The sequence below is a fragment of the Miniopterus natalensis genome, chromosome 1, assembly GCF_054644295.1.
Source record: "Miniopterus natalensis isolate mMinNat1 chromosome 1, mMinNat1.hap1, whole genome shotgun sequence".
NCBI lineage: Eukaryota > Metazoa > Chordata > Mammalia > Chiroptera > Miniopteridae > Miniopterus > Miniopterus natalensis.
The window spans coordinates 31,004,005-31,023,172 of record NC_142081.1 but is presented as its reverse complement, the minus strand read 5'-3'; the positions used below and the strand labels follow the sequence as shown (position 1 = coordinate 31,023,172).

Here is a 19,168-nt window from a genome sequence, read left to right as displayed (position 1 = left end):
TTGGAATTAATAATTATTCAAAGTATATATACATTTTTGGGGACACCCTGTATTCATGCTATACAATACTAAACATGGTATTTTAAAAGTGTGGATTTTTTTCTTTTCTGTTTTTGCCTAGATCTAGCCCCATCCAACCTGGCATGCCTATTATAACTACATCAGCCTTCACCTGCATCTAAGATAATTCATGTTAACAACTTAGTATCTATCTTTCCATATTTTCTCCTTGCACAATCATACACACACATGCATATACATATATATGCACATAGACACACGTATCTGTGGGGGAGTTATCATTGTAAAAAGTGGAATCACAATATACACCATTTCTACATCTTGCTTTGTCGTGTCATAATATTAAAAACCAGTATTCCTATATTTTTAAAAATAGTATATGTCTGGAATAATATAATGAAAATATTAAAAATTATGAAAAGCTGGGTTAAATTTTATTGAAGCTACTTAGGTATTAATTAGTTCATATAATCTAAAATGAAGAAGTCGGCTAATTCTTTTTGTTTTTAATCCTCACCTGAGGATATTTTTTCCATTGCTTTTCAGAGAGAGTGGAAGAAAGAAAGAGAAAGAGAGAGAGAGAGAGAGAGAGAGAGAGAAACATCGATGTGAGAGAGACACACATCTACTGGTTGCCTCCCTCACACGCCCTGACCAGGGCAGGGGATGGAGCCTGCAACTAAGGTTCAAGCCCTGGGCCGGAATCGAACCTGGGACCCTTCCGTCTGGGGGTCCTGACGCTCTAACCACTGAGCCAAACCAGCGAGGGCGGTTAACTCAGTTTAATAAACATTTGTTAGCATGCTAGATATGTAGCTAAGCCCTGTGGATTCTTTTCTGTGCTCTCTAAGTACACTTAGGGAACTAAGAGACATGAACTGGAGGCAAAGTAAGGGTGTAGACAAGAGATGACTATTTTTCTCACGTTGGTAAATTAGGCTGATAGCATGGAAGAAAATTATACTTGTTTTATTTGAACCTGAAGGTAAAATGACGACAAATAGGAAGACGCTATAAAGAGACAATTAAATTCAGAATAAAAAAATAACTTTCTAACAGAAAACTTTATAGATGGAATGGACTGTCTTGGGGCCCAGACAGATGCTTGATGATGTACTGCGTGAAGATTTCAAGCCACAGATGGGCAGTTGCACCTAAGTAAGCATAAGGACCCTTTCAACATGGAATGACATAGCTCTAGTATTTATTTTAATTTTTTATTTTCCTTAATAGATAATATTATGACCCTTATTTTTAATGGAAGATGATTGAATGTGAAAACCTAAACCAAGAAGAAATTATTAAAGAACTGGTGAGTTAAGGCCAAATTTATTTTCAACCACATTTGCAAGAATATTAAATGGGATATTTTACACTCCTTTCTGGAGCTTACCTGGAAATTTCTTCTACTGCATGGCCTTTGGAATCAGAAAAATTATATATATGGTATAATGTTCCTGAGAGTAAAAATGGCATCCATGCAATTGACGATTTATAATTTCTATTGGCAAAAATCATTTTCTGATTATTTTAAATAGATAATGACCCAGTTTCTTTTTTGAAAACAGTGTTTATGCAATGGTTTATCTTATGAGATGGTTGTACAAGAAGGATCAGATACTTCAAATCTGGAGATGTTTTTCTCAGGGTATCCCCGTATCGTCGGATTATCACTGTTTCCCAATTTAACAAGTCTCACGATCGTTGCTCAAGACATAAAAGAAATTTCAGGATTAGAGACTTGTTCAGAACTTAAAGAACTCTGGATTGCCGAATGCTGTCTAGAGGTAAGTCTAAACATATAACTTTACATGAAACATTTTATACTGAATTATTTGGCTTTGGAAAAATAATTCACTGAAATATATGCTTGAGACCTGGCTCAAAACAGATAAGTGGGGGGGGGGGGGGGGGGGGAAGACCATACATGATGAATTGCAATAAAACTTTTATCCAGTAAAACAAACAAAACAAAACTAGATAAACGGGCAAAAGATAGAAATAGATCTATACACAGGAAAAACTAGAGTTAAAACATAGACATATCTACATTTTAGTAATCAAATCAGACAAAATAATACCTATTGCTTAGAAATGAAATCAGTTCACTTAGATACTATTGGTAGAGTGAAAATTATAACACTTATATTGAAAAGCAATATTGCAAGAAGTATGAAGAGCCAAAGAAAAGTACATACCATTTGACTCAGTAATCCCTGTTCTGCAACAGAAAACAACTGTATGCATGAAGTATTTATTTCTCTATTATTTATTACATTTTTGAAATGTAAATATGCCACATATAGGGTTATTTTAAAGAAAATGATTATAAACTTCATGAAATATTTTGTAATTATTAAATATTATAATTTGAGAATTATGAAAACATTTTAGATGGTTTTAAGTTAAAAAACACAAAGCTGTATAGGTATTATGATTATAACTATATAAAATTAGGTATAGAGTTTATTTAAATTTAAAGAGAATATGAAATTGAAAATAGTTGTATTTAGGTGGAGAGGTTATATGTTTTTCTTTTAAAAAATTCAGTTAGCCCAGCCGGTGTGGCTCAGTTGGTTGGAGCATCCTGTGCACTAAAATGTCAAGGGTTCGATTCCCAGTCAGGGCACATACCTAGGTTGTGGGTTTGATTTCCGGTCAGGGCATGTGTGGGAGGCAATGGATGGATGTCCCTCTCTCTCTCTCTCTCTAAAAATAATCACTGAACATGTCCTTGAGTGAGGATAAAAAAAATTTAGTTAATTTTGCTGGATATTGATTTTGCAATAAAATGTGACTTTTAAAAGAAAATATACCTAATATCTACTTTATGAAAAGGATTTATGGCAACAATAAGCTATAACACTATTCAGTCTTTTTTTTTTCTTTTACAGAAAATTGGAGGTCTTCGAGAATGTAGAAATTTAGAAAAACTGTATTTATATTATAATAAAATTTCCAAAATAGAAAATTTAGAGAAATTATTGAGACTGGAGGTTCTTTGGCTGAACCACAATACAATTAAAAATATTGAGGTAAGATAATTTCACTGCATATGTAAAGTTAATTACGACTGTGGAGTTTAAACCAGAATGTCCAAGATCATATTATGCTTAAGAACCAAAATATTCATGATTAGTTTAATAACTATTGTTAAGAACTAACAAAGAGAGTTCCTTCCACATTATTTTCTTTACTACTCCTACCAAGCCTGAGAGGTAAAGTGTTATTTCGTCTTTGGAGGTAAAAAAGAGAAAAAAAAAGAGAGAAAGAAAGAGAGGTTTGCAGAAGTTGTATGTGTAACTTGCCTAAGTTTATGTATAAACACACTCTGTGCGATGTGCTCTCTGCCCTGCTCCGCTGCCTGGCTTCCTCCCCACGGCCCTCTGCTCGCTCCTCGCAGTCACTCTCCCCGGTCAGAGAGCAAAGATGGCTTCATGGAGGCAGCCACTGGCTTCTGCGCTCAGCGCGCAGTGCTCAGAGCACCTGGAGAACTAACCAGGTTGGTCAGATGGTTCATAAATATAGATTTTAGTGATCTCTCCTAAATTATATACTGTCTAAATTTTTAGGGCTTGCAAACTTTGAAGAATTTAAATGATCTCAACCTTGCTGGAAATCTAATAAGCAGCATTGGTATGTACTGTTTCATTTGGAATGTAAGATATTTTATCAGTATAAAAAGTACATTTCTTTCCTTTAGACTTTTTTTGTATATCTCTGCATAGCATTGTTAAATCTATGATTCTAAATCAGTGGTTACTAATTATATGGTGTTACTGTTAGTCTTATTTACATGCAAGAAATGATACCCATGTACAACTCAGAAATATGACAGGATATGAACAGGAAGTAAAACAAGAAATTTCATTTTCTTACATCTTGTTTTTTAAATTAAAGGTCGATGTCTTGATCCCAATGAACAACTGGAAAAATTAAACCTCTCTGGTAATCAAATATCTTCTTTCAAGGTATGTTTAAGTGGAATACATTTTTATTTACCAACCTGGATCATGAACCATCTTATTGCAGAAAATGGACTAAACAGTCCCTTTTAAGAAATAATTTAATCGTTTTGGACTACCCAACACTCCCGGAAATTTTAGAATTACCTGACTCAATTGACTCGAATGATCTGACACTATTAAAACCAAACAATAGCTATTTACTTGGCTTCTAAGGTACTAATTTCTCTTAGTTTTCCTGTGATCTTTCTAGCTATACCTCTTCTGGTTATTCATCCTTTCTTGGCATCCACAAAATGGACTGCCCCAGGTCAGTCCCGGCGTCTTTTCTTATTTCTATCTGCATTCACTCTGTAAATAATCTCATCGTGTCTAATGACTTTAAATATCTTTTATGCACTTATTTCTCCTATACTGGTATCTCTACTTTCCCTAACAACTCCCCAAACTATAGACATCTCCTATCCTAACTCGACCTGATTTCCCCTCCACCAGACCTTCTGCTGCTGCACCCTTCTCCGCCTCTCTAAATAGCACCTCCATTCTTCTAGTAACTTAAGCCAAAATTCTTACGTAAAGTCCTTTTGACTCCCCCATTCCTTCATACTCCACATTCAATCCATCAGCAAATTCTATTGGCTCTACCTTCACAATATGTCGAGTCTGACCATTTTCTGACCACCTGCATCACTATCGACCTGGTGTAAGACACCATCTCTAACCTGCGTAATTGCAACAACAAAAAGCCTCCTAACAGGTCTCCCTGTGCTAACCCTTTCACTATGATCAATCTGTTCTTCACACAACAGCCTGTTCCTTCAAAAACGTGTCAGATCAAATCATTCTTCTGCTCAAAACCCTCCCTTGGCTTCTCCTCTCTTTCAGAGTAAAAGCTGTCAGTCAGTGGTTACAGTGGCCCAGAAGACTGTAAATAATCTAGCCCCCCAACTGTCTGTCTGACCACAGCTCTACCACTCTTCCCTTTGCTTACTCCTTTCCAGCCGCTCTCGTCTCCTCGCTGTTCCTCGCACACACTCACGTTAGGGCCTTTGCACTTGCTGGATCATCTTCCCCCATGTATCCTCATGGCTGATTTCCTCATTTCTTTCAGGAATTTGTTCAGACGTGATATTCTTAGTGATGCCTTCCTTGTCCAATTTCAGTAAAATAGCAAAACCCCTGCTACGTTACGTTCCCCACCCTGAAGCTCTCCCATCTCTCTTTCCTGTTTTATTTTTCCTCTTAGCACTGATCCACATCCCTTATTAGAATACAAGCTTCATGAATACAGGAACCTCACCTGTTTTCTTCACTGCTTTATTCACAAGGCTTAAAACAGTACTTGACATGTAATAAATCTTAATAAACATTTGTCAACTACTTGAATGGAAGAGAAAAAACATAAAAAGGGTTCATGCTTATGGCATATAATGTGGGTGAAAGCATGGCATTCATAATTTTAACTGTCAGATTGAAGGTGCATATTCCAGCACTCCCTCTAGACAATACTGAAGACAGATAAGTAAATTTATTATAGAAACAATTATTAATTGATCAGTATTAAAATAGTCATTCTTTTACTCAGAGAATATAAGACACCAAAAAAGCTATGGAATGAGGCAGAATGTTATAAGCACCTTAAAAAGATATTTAAACAAAATTTTATTTTCTTGGTCAAAACCAAGAGGAAATATGTGGTATGGTCACCCCTTGAAAGGCTGACGGAATGTCAGCAGGCATTGTGGGCGTGCCTCCAGGCAGCGGCAGGTAGGCATTCTGAGAGGGGGAAGACAGCACACACAAAGGCACGGAGGTGAGAAATGGAAGGGCATTCTTGAGCAATTCCAGCAGAAGAATCAGAGGGAGCTATGAAAGAGAATGTTAAGCTAACATGAGTAGGAGTTACCGAAGAAAGAGCACTTGGCACAAAGTGAGAAATTACCTAAGTGGTGGAGAGGAGCACAGCAAATTCAAGAAACTAAAATTCCTGTGTGGCTGGAACAGAGTGAGGGACAATTCTCACTTGTCCAGAGAGAGTTTGGAGACACACTGGCTACCTAACTGTCTTACTTTCTACTCTAGCAGCCTGACTTCACTGTTTGTTTCCCCATTCTGTTTGTACTTTATGTTTAGAGCTAATGTTTCCTGGCTTTTGCTTTAGATTTCCCTTAACTCTGATCTGACTCTTCTAATTAGCATTGCATCCTTTCAAGTGCAACCCCACCACAGCACCCTCCTACTCCAGAAACCACCCTAGTAATGCTATTATTGAGGAAAATATGAGGATATCTTGGAGGTTGGAAGAAAGTAATAATCATCCCATTCAATTCACATATTTATTTAGTGCCTACTGTGTTCTAAATGCTGAGTGCTGAGAATGCAGTGTTAAACAGGACACAAACCCTGCTCTCAAAGAGTTTATCTCAGGAATTGCCAGACTTTTTGTGTAAAAGTCCAGGTAGAAAATATTTTAGGCTGTGTAGGCCCCATATGGCCCCTGTCATGTGTTCTTTTTTTCCCCCCAACACTTTAAAAACGTAACCACCATTCTTAGGTCCAAAGCCCATATAGACCCTTGATCTATAGACTTGTGGATGCACAAGTAATTGGCAGTAGGGTGTGATAAATTCTATGACAGAGGGAAGCCCAGTGGCTAAGAGTTCATAGGAGGAGCATCTACCCCAAGCTTGGGAGATGAAACAAGGCTCCCAGAGAAGATAAATTTTAGGTTGAGCCTTGACAGATTAAGAGGTTAAATTGGGGTGAAGTCCAATCCACTCAACGTCAGCAGCATGAGTTAGGGTCAAAGATAAGATCGGGTCTGTACATTCTGAAACTTCAAGTTGTTCAGTATGTGGCTAAAGCATAAAATGTCAGGGTTTAAGTTGGAAGAAACAAGACGAAGGGTGAAGCAAGGACCAGATGCCAAATAAAGACAAGTGGAAAGATGACTGAAGCTTCAGGTAAAAGGTGTTAAGGAGAAACAGTCTGGAAGTGTGTTATCAACTCCTCCACCTCTACAGGTTGTGAGAAAAACGAGACCTCAGGAGAAAGCTAGGTTTCAGCTGTCCCTAATAGGTAGAAAAGGAATTTACAGGGGGAAAAATATCTTTAAAATCAACTAAAAATTAGGAACTTAATGGTGATTGTAATAGAGCAGGGGACCCATAGTCTTTGATGACAAGAGCCAATCTGGAGGCGGAGGAAAATGGCGAGCTGTGCTCGTAGGCGGCCAGTGTGGGGAATGGTGGTGAAGGGGTAGGAGACCTACAGGCACGAGGGGCGCTGTTACAAAGGAGCTGAGCACTGCAGGAACCGTCTAGAGAGTAAATGTGCTCAGGTGACTGGCTCCAAGGTTGCAGGCGGAATACAGGATTTAGTAAATATTCTTTGGCCTTTTTCTAACAGTACAATTTACACTCATAGTTAGAATCTGCTACTTAATTATTGATGATGTACATATATTTAGCGTATTTTTCATTAGACAAGAACATTTTATCCATCTAAATCACTTTAACTTTTTAGGCAGATAATTAGAATGTATTACATTACATTATGGTCATCTCAAGTGTTGAAAAGGCTCCTTTGGAAATGGCCGGTCGCAATTAATTAAACATTATTACTGCTGCTGTTTTAGGACCTTACTAACTTAACCAGGCTTCGTCGCTTAAAGGATTTATGTCTGAATGATCCTCAATATAAAACCAACCCAGTCTGTCTGCTGTGTAATTATTCCACACATGTGCTGTACCACTTGCCTTGCCTTCAAAGACTTGACACGTATGATGTGTCAGCAAAGCCAATCAAGGAACTGGCAGATGTAAGTGCATCTCTAATCAAGTATCTGTGATTTAAGTTTAATAAACTGCTTCATTCTGGCTGTGTCACATATGGTACGTAGTATTCTCCTGTCAGTTCTTGTCACCAATTCTCCTTTTGCCCCAGTGAGCTGGATATTTCACGAAAACATATACCAATAATAAAATTAGTACTAGGACCTCAATTTTGATGACAGTACTGAAAGGTGAAATAATTTTTTTAAAAAACATTTTAATTTATACAAAACTAAAAGGAAATCTGAAAAATTATCAGTGTTAAGAATAATTGAACTAGTGCTATATATATAAACATTAATAAAGCCTAAATAAAATATTTGAAATTTTATGTATCAAAATTAGAAAGTATCCATGGTGGATGGTACTATGCCAGGATTAGGTCAATTTTATCTAATTCAAGATGACTTGGGGTTCCCTGGAAATATAAGTGGAACCACCCACACTGCCAAAATCTTGATGATCTTTGAAATCTTGAAGAGAACTATTGAAGGACTGCCAGTGATGGTGAACCTCCCAGTAAAGGGTCTACTTTGATGTGCCACCAAAGGATCTATAATTTTATAATGGAGTGCATAGGGAGTTACCATGTTTATTAATAATCTTTCCACATTATAGTTCTACCTCTCCCTGTCCCATTTGTTCATTTAGTTAACTATCCAATAAATAGCTTTTGAGTACGTAGAATGTTCCAAGCATGTGGATGCCCCCACATGTGGCCCTTTCCATTCTTTCCTGTGGTTCATCCATCATTTCAACATAGATAAAGAATGTCTTTATTATCTTGTTTCTCTTCTCTTGCTAGTCTAAGAATGCATTCTCAAATCCCATTCTCTCTTTTTTCCAAAACTGTGATTACTATCCCTCTCACCCCAATCTAAGAAGTAAACTGCCTTGCAATATTAAGCAGATGTTTGGTTTCATTGAAGGGCCAAGGAAGAATGCCTTCTCTAACAATGTTAAGTCTAAACAACAGCAAAATTTTGCAGTGACAACCATATTTTTGAAATTTCCATTATCCTCTTTGTAGTTTTATTTACATCAGGCTATTTCTGCAAAGGTGAGCAGGGCAAATATGCTTCATGAAATTACTTGGCTGGTTCATTTGTCTGACAAAAATTTAACGCCTATTACATTCCAGGCAGTGTTCAAGACAGTAGAGATAGAGAGTGACCTAAACAGGCAAAAATTTCCCTGTTTTCTTGGAGCTCACATTCTCCTGCGAGAGGACAGACAATAAGCAACTGAATAAGGAAACAATGAGTATATCAGATGGTGACAGGTGCTGTGGAGAAAAGAAATGGGTGAAGGAAACAGGGTTGTTGGTAGGGGCAGAGGACGGGGTGTTGGGCTGTTTTATGTAGAATTATTGGGAACGGATTTGCTAAGGTGACATCCGAGCAGAGATCTGAAGGAACTAAGGAAGCAAGCTGTTCAGGGATCAGCAAGTGTAAAGACCTTGAGGCAGGAGCATGCCTCATTCCGAACCCAGACTGGCAGGGCTGGAGCTGAGAGAGTGGGGGGATGGAAGTACGGGACGGAGAACAGGAGTGGTGGGGCGCAGGACGCAGGGGACGCTGTTGAATGTTGTAAAGACTTTGCTTTCACTATGAGTGAGATGGGGTGGGGGCCGCTGGAAAATTGTAAGCAGAGGGATGAAGAGATGACATGTTTTAAAGGGATCCTTTTGGATACTGGACTAAGAATAGAGGATTAGAGGGAAAGAGGTGAAAGCAGAGAGACCAGTTAAATTCCAGCAACTTGGATGAGAGATGTTGATGGTTTCCTACCCAATTTCAGTAGCGGTGGTAGCAACAAGTAGTCAGATTTTGGTAGCAGTTAGAAGATGGAACTCATCTGGATTTGCTAGTAGACTGGACGTGAGGTGCAGTGGGAAGAAGTACAGAATAAGTCCAAGTCATTGGCCCGAACAACTGAAAGAGATGAGGAAGAGTATGGGGGGAGTAGATTTAGGAGGAAGAATTACAGTTTAATTTTAAGCTTATAAATTTCAAACAATCTTTTGAACATACAAGGGGAGATGTCCAACAAGTAGCTGGATATATGAGTCTGCTCTTTTGTAGAATTACCTGGGTTGGATTAGACTGATAATTTAGTCATTTGCTCAATCTAAAACAAGTTCATTTAGAGCATCCTTTTATAGATTTGGTAAAAAACCCAAACACATGAAATCCTATTCTTAGCCATGCTTTTTAAAAATGAATTTAATATTACATTTGCTATTAATTCTTAATTTCTTTACTTTTCCCTAAATTAATCAAATAGGAAAAATGTAGTTATATATTTGCTTTAGTAGTACTGCCTCATTAGATAAATGATACTGTTTTGTAAACTGAATTCTATCTGTAGTCTCTTTATGTTGTAACCCTGGAAATAAATTTGAATATGCCTCACATTTAAAATATTATCCTCATATGAGTGAGATCATATGTGGAATATAATAAACAGAATAAACTGATGAACAAAATAGATCCAGAGACATAGAAGAATGGAACAGACTGAGGAATGTCAGAGGGAAGGTGGGGATGGAGGGTGTGGGGAGAGATTAATCAAAGAACTTATATGTTTATAAGCATAACCTATGGACACAGACAATGGCATGGGGAAGGTCTGGGGGTGGGGTGAATATGGGGTGGAGGGGATCAATGGAGGAAAAAAGTACATCTGTAATACTTTGAACAATAAAGATGAATTTTAAAAATTAAAAAATTTAATATTATTCTCAAAATCCTTGGAATTTTATATTTTACTTATTAAGTTTAAATATAGAACTCTGTGTAGCCATTATCATTTCAACATCATCATTAATAGTAACTGAGCATGCAAAATTTTCAAACTGTTATTTAGAACATATTGCACTCATAATATACTGCTAAGAATTACCTATAATGTTTTTATTTCAGCTAATCTGTTTTTTTCTCATTTTTAGACCACAGCAATGAAAAAAATCATGTATTACAATATGCGTATAAAAACCGTTCAGAGGCATCTTAATGAAGACCTTGAAAAACTGAATGATCGAAAATGTAAATTACAGAAGTTGCCAGAAGAACGAATAAAATTATTCAGCTTTATGAAAAAAAATGTAAGATTTAATACTGTAAAATTTCAGTGGCTACATCTTAAGAAAACTGATGAATAAGATGGCATTTTTTTTTTTTTTTTTAATATATCTTTATTGATTTCAGAAAGAGGAAGGGAGAGGGAGAGAGAGATAGAAACATCAATAATGAGAGAGTCACTGATCGGCTGCCTCCTGCACGCCCCCAACTGGGAATGGAGCCCACAACCCGGGCATGTGCCCTGACCGAGGATAGAACCACGGCCCCCTGGATCCTAGGTTGGTGCTCAACCGCTGAGCCCTATCTGGCCAGGCAGCATCGTATATATATCTACACACACACACACACACACACACACACACACACACCCCTATATTTTTAAAATTAATACTGAGTTTCAAGACAAGCTTGTTCCCAAAATGTGTTAATTTCAGGTTTTTAACTAAATTTCATTCTGCACTTAGAACTCTACAGTTCATAAAAGGTATAGGCTTTATATATAAAAATTAAAATTTCAATTTTTTAACAAAAAATAATACTTTTTAATATACAAAAAATTTTAAGTAATTAATTCATTATGATTCAGAGTTATAGAGATCTGTTAGGCTTATTTTAGCATCATTTTTATTAGACACCAGTAGGTTGTGCTCAAAATTCATTTTCTTGTCTACAGAGATGAAAAATCTCATTACTAATATTATTAAGGTATACAACAAGGTAGGAACTTTATACCAAGCTATTCTTTAGTAGTTATATTGTGTGTGCTTTCTTATTTAGAATAAATTAGATTTCCTTTACTAAAAGTAGATCCTGAAAAATTATGGATTATTTCCCTCAAAACAGAACTTTGTATATAAAAGAACTATATATTTTTAAGTAAGAGAAAATAATGGGTTACTCAACAAATGGTGCTACAAAACTAGTTAAATTACCCAGGGGTAGGGAAATTGGATCCTTAATTCACATTTTACCGAAGTAAACACCAATGGGGATAAAATATTTAAATGTAACTATGAAAACATGAAAAAACTGGAGACTATATAGATTTAACTGAACTCAGCCTGCCAAATAAAAGAAATGCTAAGAAACCACAAAGGAACAGAATGTAGATTTGATTGAAAAAAGAAGGTAAAATGTTTTTGTACTAAAAAGCATAATTAATGAAAATAACAAATGACAATCTGAAAAAATTGTTTTCAACAAACACGACGGACAAACATGATATCCTTAGTATAAATGTACCCATAAATAAAACAAGAAAAAAGGTAAATGTCTAATTAGAAAAATTGATCAAAGTATATATATAAACTGTCATTTTACAAAAGAAATAAAAAGTGACAAATTGACTAATAAATATTTGACAGAAGCTCAACCTGATTATTAACCTCTGAATGTGAATTAACAAGTAACCATTTTCACCTGTAAAACTGTCAAAGCTTAACACACGATAGTACTCAGCCTGGTAAAGATGGGAATGACACTATCACACCACTGATGGAAGCATAATTGGGTCATATATAGTAACAGCCTAAAAATGCTCATGGCCTTTGTCCCAATAAATCTACTTTTAACATTCTATTCTAAAAATTTGGATATATATTTATATGTAAGAATATTCATCACTACACTATTAATAACAAAAAAAATGAAAATTACCTAAATGTTTAATGAGGAAGAATTACTTATTCTTAAGTTAGATTAGCATATAGCCATTAAAAATCAAGTTTTAAAAATATATTTAATACTCTTTCTAAAACGAACAGGTTTAAATTCATATTATAGTCAGAAAGATATTCTTAGAGTAAAACATTAACAAAATTTAAATTATTTTTTTATAAACATCACAGGAGATCCACTATATGGAAATCATTTTGTATTTGCCATTTTTATGTACAGATGCATGTATTAAATAAAACCTGCAAATGTGAAAAATAACAGCCACAGGATATAAACCACAGGCATTTTTATAAATATGCTTAATTTATTTTTTTAACAGCTGGATACAGCCATTATAGAGAGGCAATGCAAAAAATTAATAAATTTCTATTTATATACACCTCTGTGTGCACAGTATAATTTATAATGAATTCCTACAAGGCTAGGATTGGAGTAAGGCAAATTATGTGCTCACCCTGAGCCCAAAATTTAAGGAAGGGCCCCAAACCTCAGATAAATCATATTTAATACAATACTTTACAAAATGCAAACAATGCAAAAAGTTCATTATGAACAACAACAAAACAAAATATCAAAGTTTTAAATAAAGATATTGCTATATTGAGCCATATAGGAGACTGAGACAAATGGGAAAATTTATACCCATATATATGTATAGGATGTCCCAAAAAATGTATACACACACTTTGAATAATTATAAAGGCACCGTTTATTAAAATACATTTCATTTTCAAAATTGAGCTATCAGCTGTTAAAGTTTATATACATTTGGGGGGGGCACTGTGTGTGTGTGTGTGTGTGTGTGTGTGTGTGCGCGCGCTTTTGTGTATTTTTATGATTTTTTTCCCAGAATACCAAAGTAGTTGAAAAAATATTGAAAATTTTAAAAGTAAGTGTGACAAAGTTCACATTATTTGAAGTTTAAATATTTATACCAAAACATTTATTATTTTACTTTGGCTTTAATAGAAGCAAACTTATCAGTAATATTTAAAAACCAATTTCTTTGCTTTTCTCATTTTCAGTTGAGAGAATTGCCACATTTGGAATATTTAAGATTGTATTTCCCTTAGTCAAAAGAAACTGGCTGACTGAATTCATACCAAAGCTGTAATCACATGCTAGCCCTGTTTTTTATGAAGTTTGGCCTATTTATTACCTAGATTTCTACTTTGTTGATTTAAATTAACTATATTTTTAATAGAGTCCACTAAAAAATTTTGCTATCTGGTACATTGATTTCAACAGTTGGAACGGGAGCTGACTGAACTCAAGGGATCCAGCAAAGGACAAAATGAAAGATCCAGTAACAATAAAGTAACCAAGCTTGAAATATCAAAGATCTCTGAGACTGTTACAGAAGAACCAAGCCTTCAGCAGAAGATACTGACCAAACTCAATGCCTTGAATGAAAGAGTAACATTCTGGAACAAAAAACTAGATGAGTATGTTTAATGAATTATCTAGTTGTTCAAATTTGAAATGAGAGAATAGAAGGTTCTGATCCATCAGTCGAGCTCAGTGCCCTCCTTCAGGAGTGGAAAGAATTATAGTATTAAGTAAATCATGAAATGTGTTTCCTAGTAGAGATATAGGCATCATTGGTTCAAAGCTGGCATATAGGTTTTTCCAAACATGTTTATATTGACTTTAGAGAGAGAGGAAAGAGAAGAGAGGGAGGGAGAGAAGAGAGACAGAGAGACAGAAAGACATCTATCGGTTGCCTCCCTCGCAGACCCAAGGAATGAACCCACAACCCAGGCATGTGCCCTGAGCAGAATCAAACCGGCAACCTTTTGGTGCATGGGATGACGCTCCACCAACTGAGCACACGGGCCAGAGCAAGCTGGAATATAGTTTTTTTTTATAGAGGCAATGCTTAATTAGGAACAGTGAACTTCCTCTGAATGGCTTCCTGTCACATCACTACTCTAAAAACATTAGTTTTGTGTTTGTTTGTTTTTAACATTAACTGCTACTGGTGCAAAGGCTCATGGCATAGAAGAGACTGGGCAAAGCATATACACAGTTGTCTGGAATAATGTAGAAACAAACTCAGGTTGAATATTAACTAGAAGTATAAAGCAAGAAGACTTAGTAAGTACTGTGATTTCTTTTTTTTTTTTAATTTACTGGGGCACTAAGTGGCTAAGTTAGTTTGTCCTATAATAATGCAAACAAAATAATAACAAACATTTATTGAGTTCTTACTCTGTGCCAAACTCTTTGCTAATAGCTTTACATGCATTTTGCATATAATCCTCAAAAAAGCCCATTCAGGTAAAAGTACTATTAATATTGCCATTTTACTGAGAAACTGCAGCATAAAACTGTTGTGACTTGTCTAAGATCTAAGAGCAAGTGGTGGAGCCAGGAGAGTCTTCTAACTTTCACTTATTCTGAGGTTAACAAACATTAAGGTAATTTTAGCTGCCAAAAATAGAATGTCTTTTACATGGTTTAAATATTAACACCACACTGTCTTGTATTTTAACATCAGCTTTTTAAAAAAATCAATCATGAATTTTAATGTTGTGATTTGTAGATTATTTTAATAGGTTTTTTTCCCCCTTAAATAGAATTGAAGCAATTTATCGTATTGAAGTAAAGCGAAAGAAGAAAAGTTGTGGGTTGTTGATCCCATTTTTGTCAATTGAGTTGGAGACTGTAGGAAATATCCACTTTGAAGAAGGCACTCGATCTGATGACTGGTAAATCTGTTTGAAATTTAGTCATAGCTTTGAAAATAATTTAAAGTGCTTAGAATCATCAACCAAAATATCAACTTATAAAAATGTTAAAATGTCTCATTTTCAAAACACTTCTTATACAGAAGATTCATTCATTGAGAATTGGCAGTTACTACTTTGTTTACATCATTGCCATAAGCTAACCTTGAAACATCCTAATGGTATTTCATTGCTCTTTACCCAATTTCCCTTAGCCCAAGAGCAGAATATAAAGTTTATGGTCAAGTATTACTTTTGTGTATGTTTATTTCTGGACAGACATAGTGCTGGATTCTGAGTATTGGGTGAAAAGTTAGAACAGAGAAGGAATGGCAAAGCAGGATTGGCAGCAGCAGGTTGCAAACACCAGAGAAGGCTGTCTAGGAAATTTTCTGGACTCTCCATGATCAAAGTCACACCAGACTGTTTAGAGCTAGCTAGAGTCAGGGTGCACAGAGATTGTATGAGTTAAAATAAGGCATACACTTAAAAACCAGGAATCTGGGTGAACAGTGCATTTAGATAAACACAGAGAGAGCTGCCAGAAACAGAAGCAAGAAGCCAGCATCCACACTTCAGAAACAAGGCCTCCTGGTAGACACAAGGATGTGTTGTGTTGCCTCAACTAGAGGGTACAACAACAACAAAAATCCTTAAAATAAAAAAAGCCTTTGCATAAAAATATCACTAATTAGTACTTTCATATTTCTGCAATCATTTTCTCAAAATTGAGAAGCCCGTGAACAAGCCAAAGATTGCCCTAAAACTCTAGAAGCATACTGCAAATTTGGGTGTGTGGAGAGAGACCAAGAAACCTGTAAGGCTATAGAACAGACTTGGTGTAACACCCCAGGGGAAAATTTTACTTCCAGTCAGTGTTGAAATAAACTGTGATTTTTTATGGAATAAAATGCAAAATTTGCATGAACTTTTTAGAAGGAAAAATGTGTGATTGTTAGGGGTTACTTTAAACCAAACCCCTGATTTCTATAAGATGTGATTCTCAAAAACCATGGGGGTGCTTTGATGGAAAAGTGTAAGAAGCTCTGCCTAAGGAAGAAAGAGACCTTTTAAAATACTTCTTTTGTATCAATACAATCCATTTGCTCAGCAGTTACCAATGTTTGCCTAAACACCACACTTGATTTTTACGTACAAAATATAAAAGTTGTTTGTTCCAGCTCCCATGCAAATAAGTAGAGGCCTTAATTTTTATTTTCCTTCCTTCCTTCCTTCCTTCCTTCCTTCCTTCCTTCCTTCCTTCCTTCCTTCCTTCCTTCCTTCCTTCCTTCCTTCCTTTCCTTCCTTCCTTCCTTCCTTCCTTCCTTCCTTCCTTCCTTCCTTCCTTCCTTCCTTCCTTCCTTCCTTCCTTCCTTCCTCCCTTTCTTCCCTTTCTTCCCTTCCCTTTCTTCCCTTCCCTTCTTCCCTTCTTCCCTTCTTCCCTCCCTCCCTCCCTCCCTCCCTCCCTCCCTCCCTCCCTCCCTCCCTCCCTCCCTCCCTCCCTCCCTCCCTCCCTCCCTTCCTTCCTTCCTTCCTTCCTTCCTTCCTTCCTTCCTTCCTTCCTTCCTTCCTTCCTTCCTTCCTTCCTTCCTTCCTTCCGTTTCTTTATTGTTGAAAATATTACAGATATCCTCTTTTTACCCCCATTGATCCCCTCCACCCCACATCCATCCCACCCCCAGGCTTTCCCCAGATTAGTGTCTGTGTCCATGGGTTATGCTTATAAACATATAAGTTCTTTGATTAATCTCTCCCTGCCCATTCCCCACTCCCCACCTTCCCTCTGAGATCCCTCAGTCTGTTCCATGCTTCTATGTCTCTGGATCCATTTTGTTCATTGGTTTATTTTGTTTATTACATTCCACATGTAAGTGAGATCATGTGGTACTTGTCTTTCTCTGACTGGCTTATTTCAGTTAGCATAATACTTTCTAGTTCCCTCCATGCTGTGCCAAAGGATAAAAGATCCTTCTTTCTTATAGCTGCATAGTATTCTATGGTAAAAAGGTACCACAGCTTTTTTATCCACTCACCTACTGATGGGCACTTGGGCTGTTTCCAGATCTTAGCTGTTGTAAATTGTGCTGCTATGAACATAGGGGTGCATAAGTTCTTTGTGATTGCTGTTTCAGGTTCCTTAGGATATATTCCTAGAAGTGGGATCACTGGGTCAAATGGCAGGTCCATTTTTAATCTTTGGAGGAAACTCCATACTGCTTTCCATAGTGGCCACCTGAATGGTGTCTCTCTGCAAGATGCATGTATAATTTTTCAGTCTTTATATTCACTCATTCTAAACATAATTTTTTTATTATTTCTTTTTAACTTATTGTAAAGTAAACTCTTTACAAAACAAGTATATTAATGGAAAAAATGTGTAATAGCAATATGACTAAAAAGCCATTTAGGTAACTATGTCAGCCTGATAGTAAATTAGATAACTTTGATGGATTTTGATACGCATTAACAATTGTGTACTTGTTTTTAATAAAAATATCTTGATCCATTTTAAGGAGAAAATCAAGTATATGTTGGCAGAATTTCAAGGACTGTTTTTTACTTTTAGTGTACTACAAGCTTGGCCTCCTTAGCTCTGATCTTTTATGTATGTTAAGAAATAATGACTAAAATGCTTTAAATTGCACTGACTTCTTTTTTATTAATATTTAAAAGCCAGTGATTTAGCCCATGAACTGGAGTAGAGCTAGAACTCACATATAGGTTTCCCTGCTATTCTAAAGTAGAACATTTCTGTGAAAACTTTCATAAGCCAAAATGGTGTAAAGTGAAGAAGCAGTTAACATTAATTTATATGGGAAATTTTTTGAGCATTCCCAGACCCCAAAAATAATTGACCAAATTATACCAATTAACACATAAAACCGAAAATAACTAACATATAGTAAAAGCAGGAATGATACGATAAACACACAGCCCGTATAAAGTAGAAATAATGTACAAAGTAGTTTCTTCTTTTTCTTTATTTTTATTCTTGATACTATTATAGATGTCCCTAAATTCCTCCCCTTTGCCCGCCTCCACCTAGCCCCACCCCCCTTCCCTCTGGCCATCACCACACTGTAGTCTGTGTCCTTGGGCCATGCATATATGTTCTTTGGCTAATCCCTTCACCTTCTTTAATCCAGTACCCCCAACCCTCCTCCCCTCTGACAGCTGTCAGTCTGTTCCATGTATCCAGGCTTCCATTTCAATTTGTTCGGCAGTTTATTTTGTTCACTAGATTCCACATATAAGTGAGATCATATGGTATTTGTCTTTCTCTGACTGGCTTATTTCATTTAGCATAATAATCTCCAGGTACATCCATGCTGTTGCAAAAGGTAAGATTTCCTTCTTTTTTATGGCTGTGTAGTATTCCATTGTATGAATGTTCCACAGCTTTTTTATCCACTCATCTACTGATGGGCATTTGGTCTATTTTCCAGATCTTGGCAAATAATAATACTGCTATGTACCTAAGGGTACATTCATTGTTTCGAGTCAGTGTTTTGGAATCCTTTAGCAGGATATATTCCCAAAAGTGGGATCACTGGGTCAAAAGGCAGTTTCATTTTTAATTTTCTGAGGAAACTCCATACTGTATCCACAATGGCTGTACCAGTCTGCATTCCCACCAACAGTAAACAAGAGTTTCCTCTTCTCCACATCCTCACCAGCACTTCTTTGTGGCATTATTGATGGCAGCCATTCTGGCAGGTATGAGGTGTGATATCTCATTGTGGTTTTATTTTGCATCTCTCTGATAGTTAGTGACTTTGAGCATTTTTCATAATGTCTATTAGGCATCTGTTTGTCCTCTTTAGAGACATGTCTATTCAGGTCCTTTGCCCATTTTTTAA

At 36.3% G+C, this 19,168-nt stretch overlaps 1 protein-coding gene across 1 annotated transcript in view; it reads left to right on the top strand.

Annotated features, from left to right (window-relative positions):
- LRRC9 (leucine rich repeat containing 9) overlaps window positions 1–19,168 on the top strand; it is an 89,237-nt gene that overhangs the window by 5,450 nt on the left and 64,619 nt on the right. Inside the window, exons 2-10 of the mRNA XM_087820109.1 lie at window positions 1,255–1,333; window positions 1,590–1,808; window positions 2,916–3,056; window positions 3,594–3,657; window positions 3,922–3,992; window positions 7,624–7,806; window positions 10,770–10,925; window positions 13,828–14,024; window positions 15,159–15,290. Of these exons, the coding sequence (XP_087676235.1) occupies window positions 1,286–1,333; window positions 1,590–1,808; window positions 2,916–3,056; window positions 3,594–3,657; window positions 3,922–3,992; window positions 7,624–7,806; window positions 10,770–10,925; window positions 13,828–14,024; window positions 15,159–15,290 (1,211 nt within the window). The 5' untranslated portion in view covers window positions 1,255–1,285. The remainder of the gene's footprint in view (window positions 1–1,254; window positions 1,334–1,589; window positions 1,809–2,915; window positions 3,057–3,593; window positions 3,658–3,921; window positions 3,993–7,623; window positions 7,807–10,769; window positions 10,926–13,827; window positions 14,025–15,158; window positions 15,291–19,168) is intronic.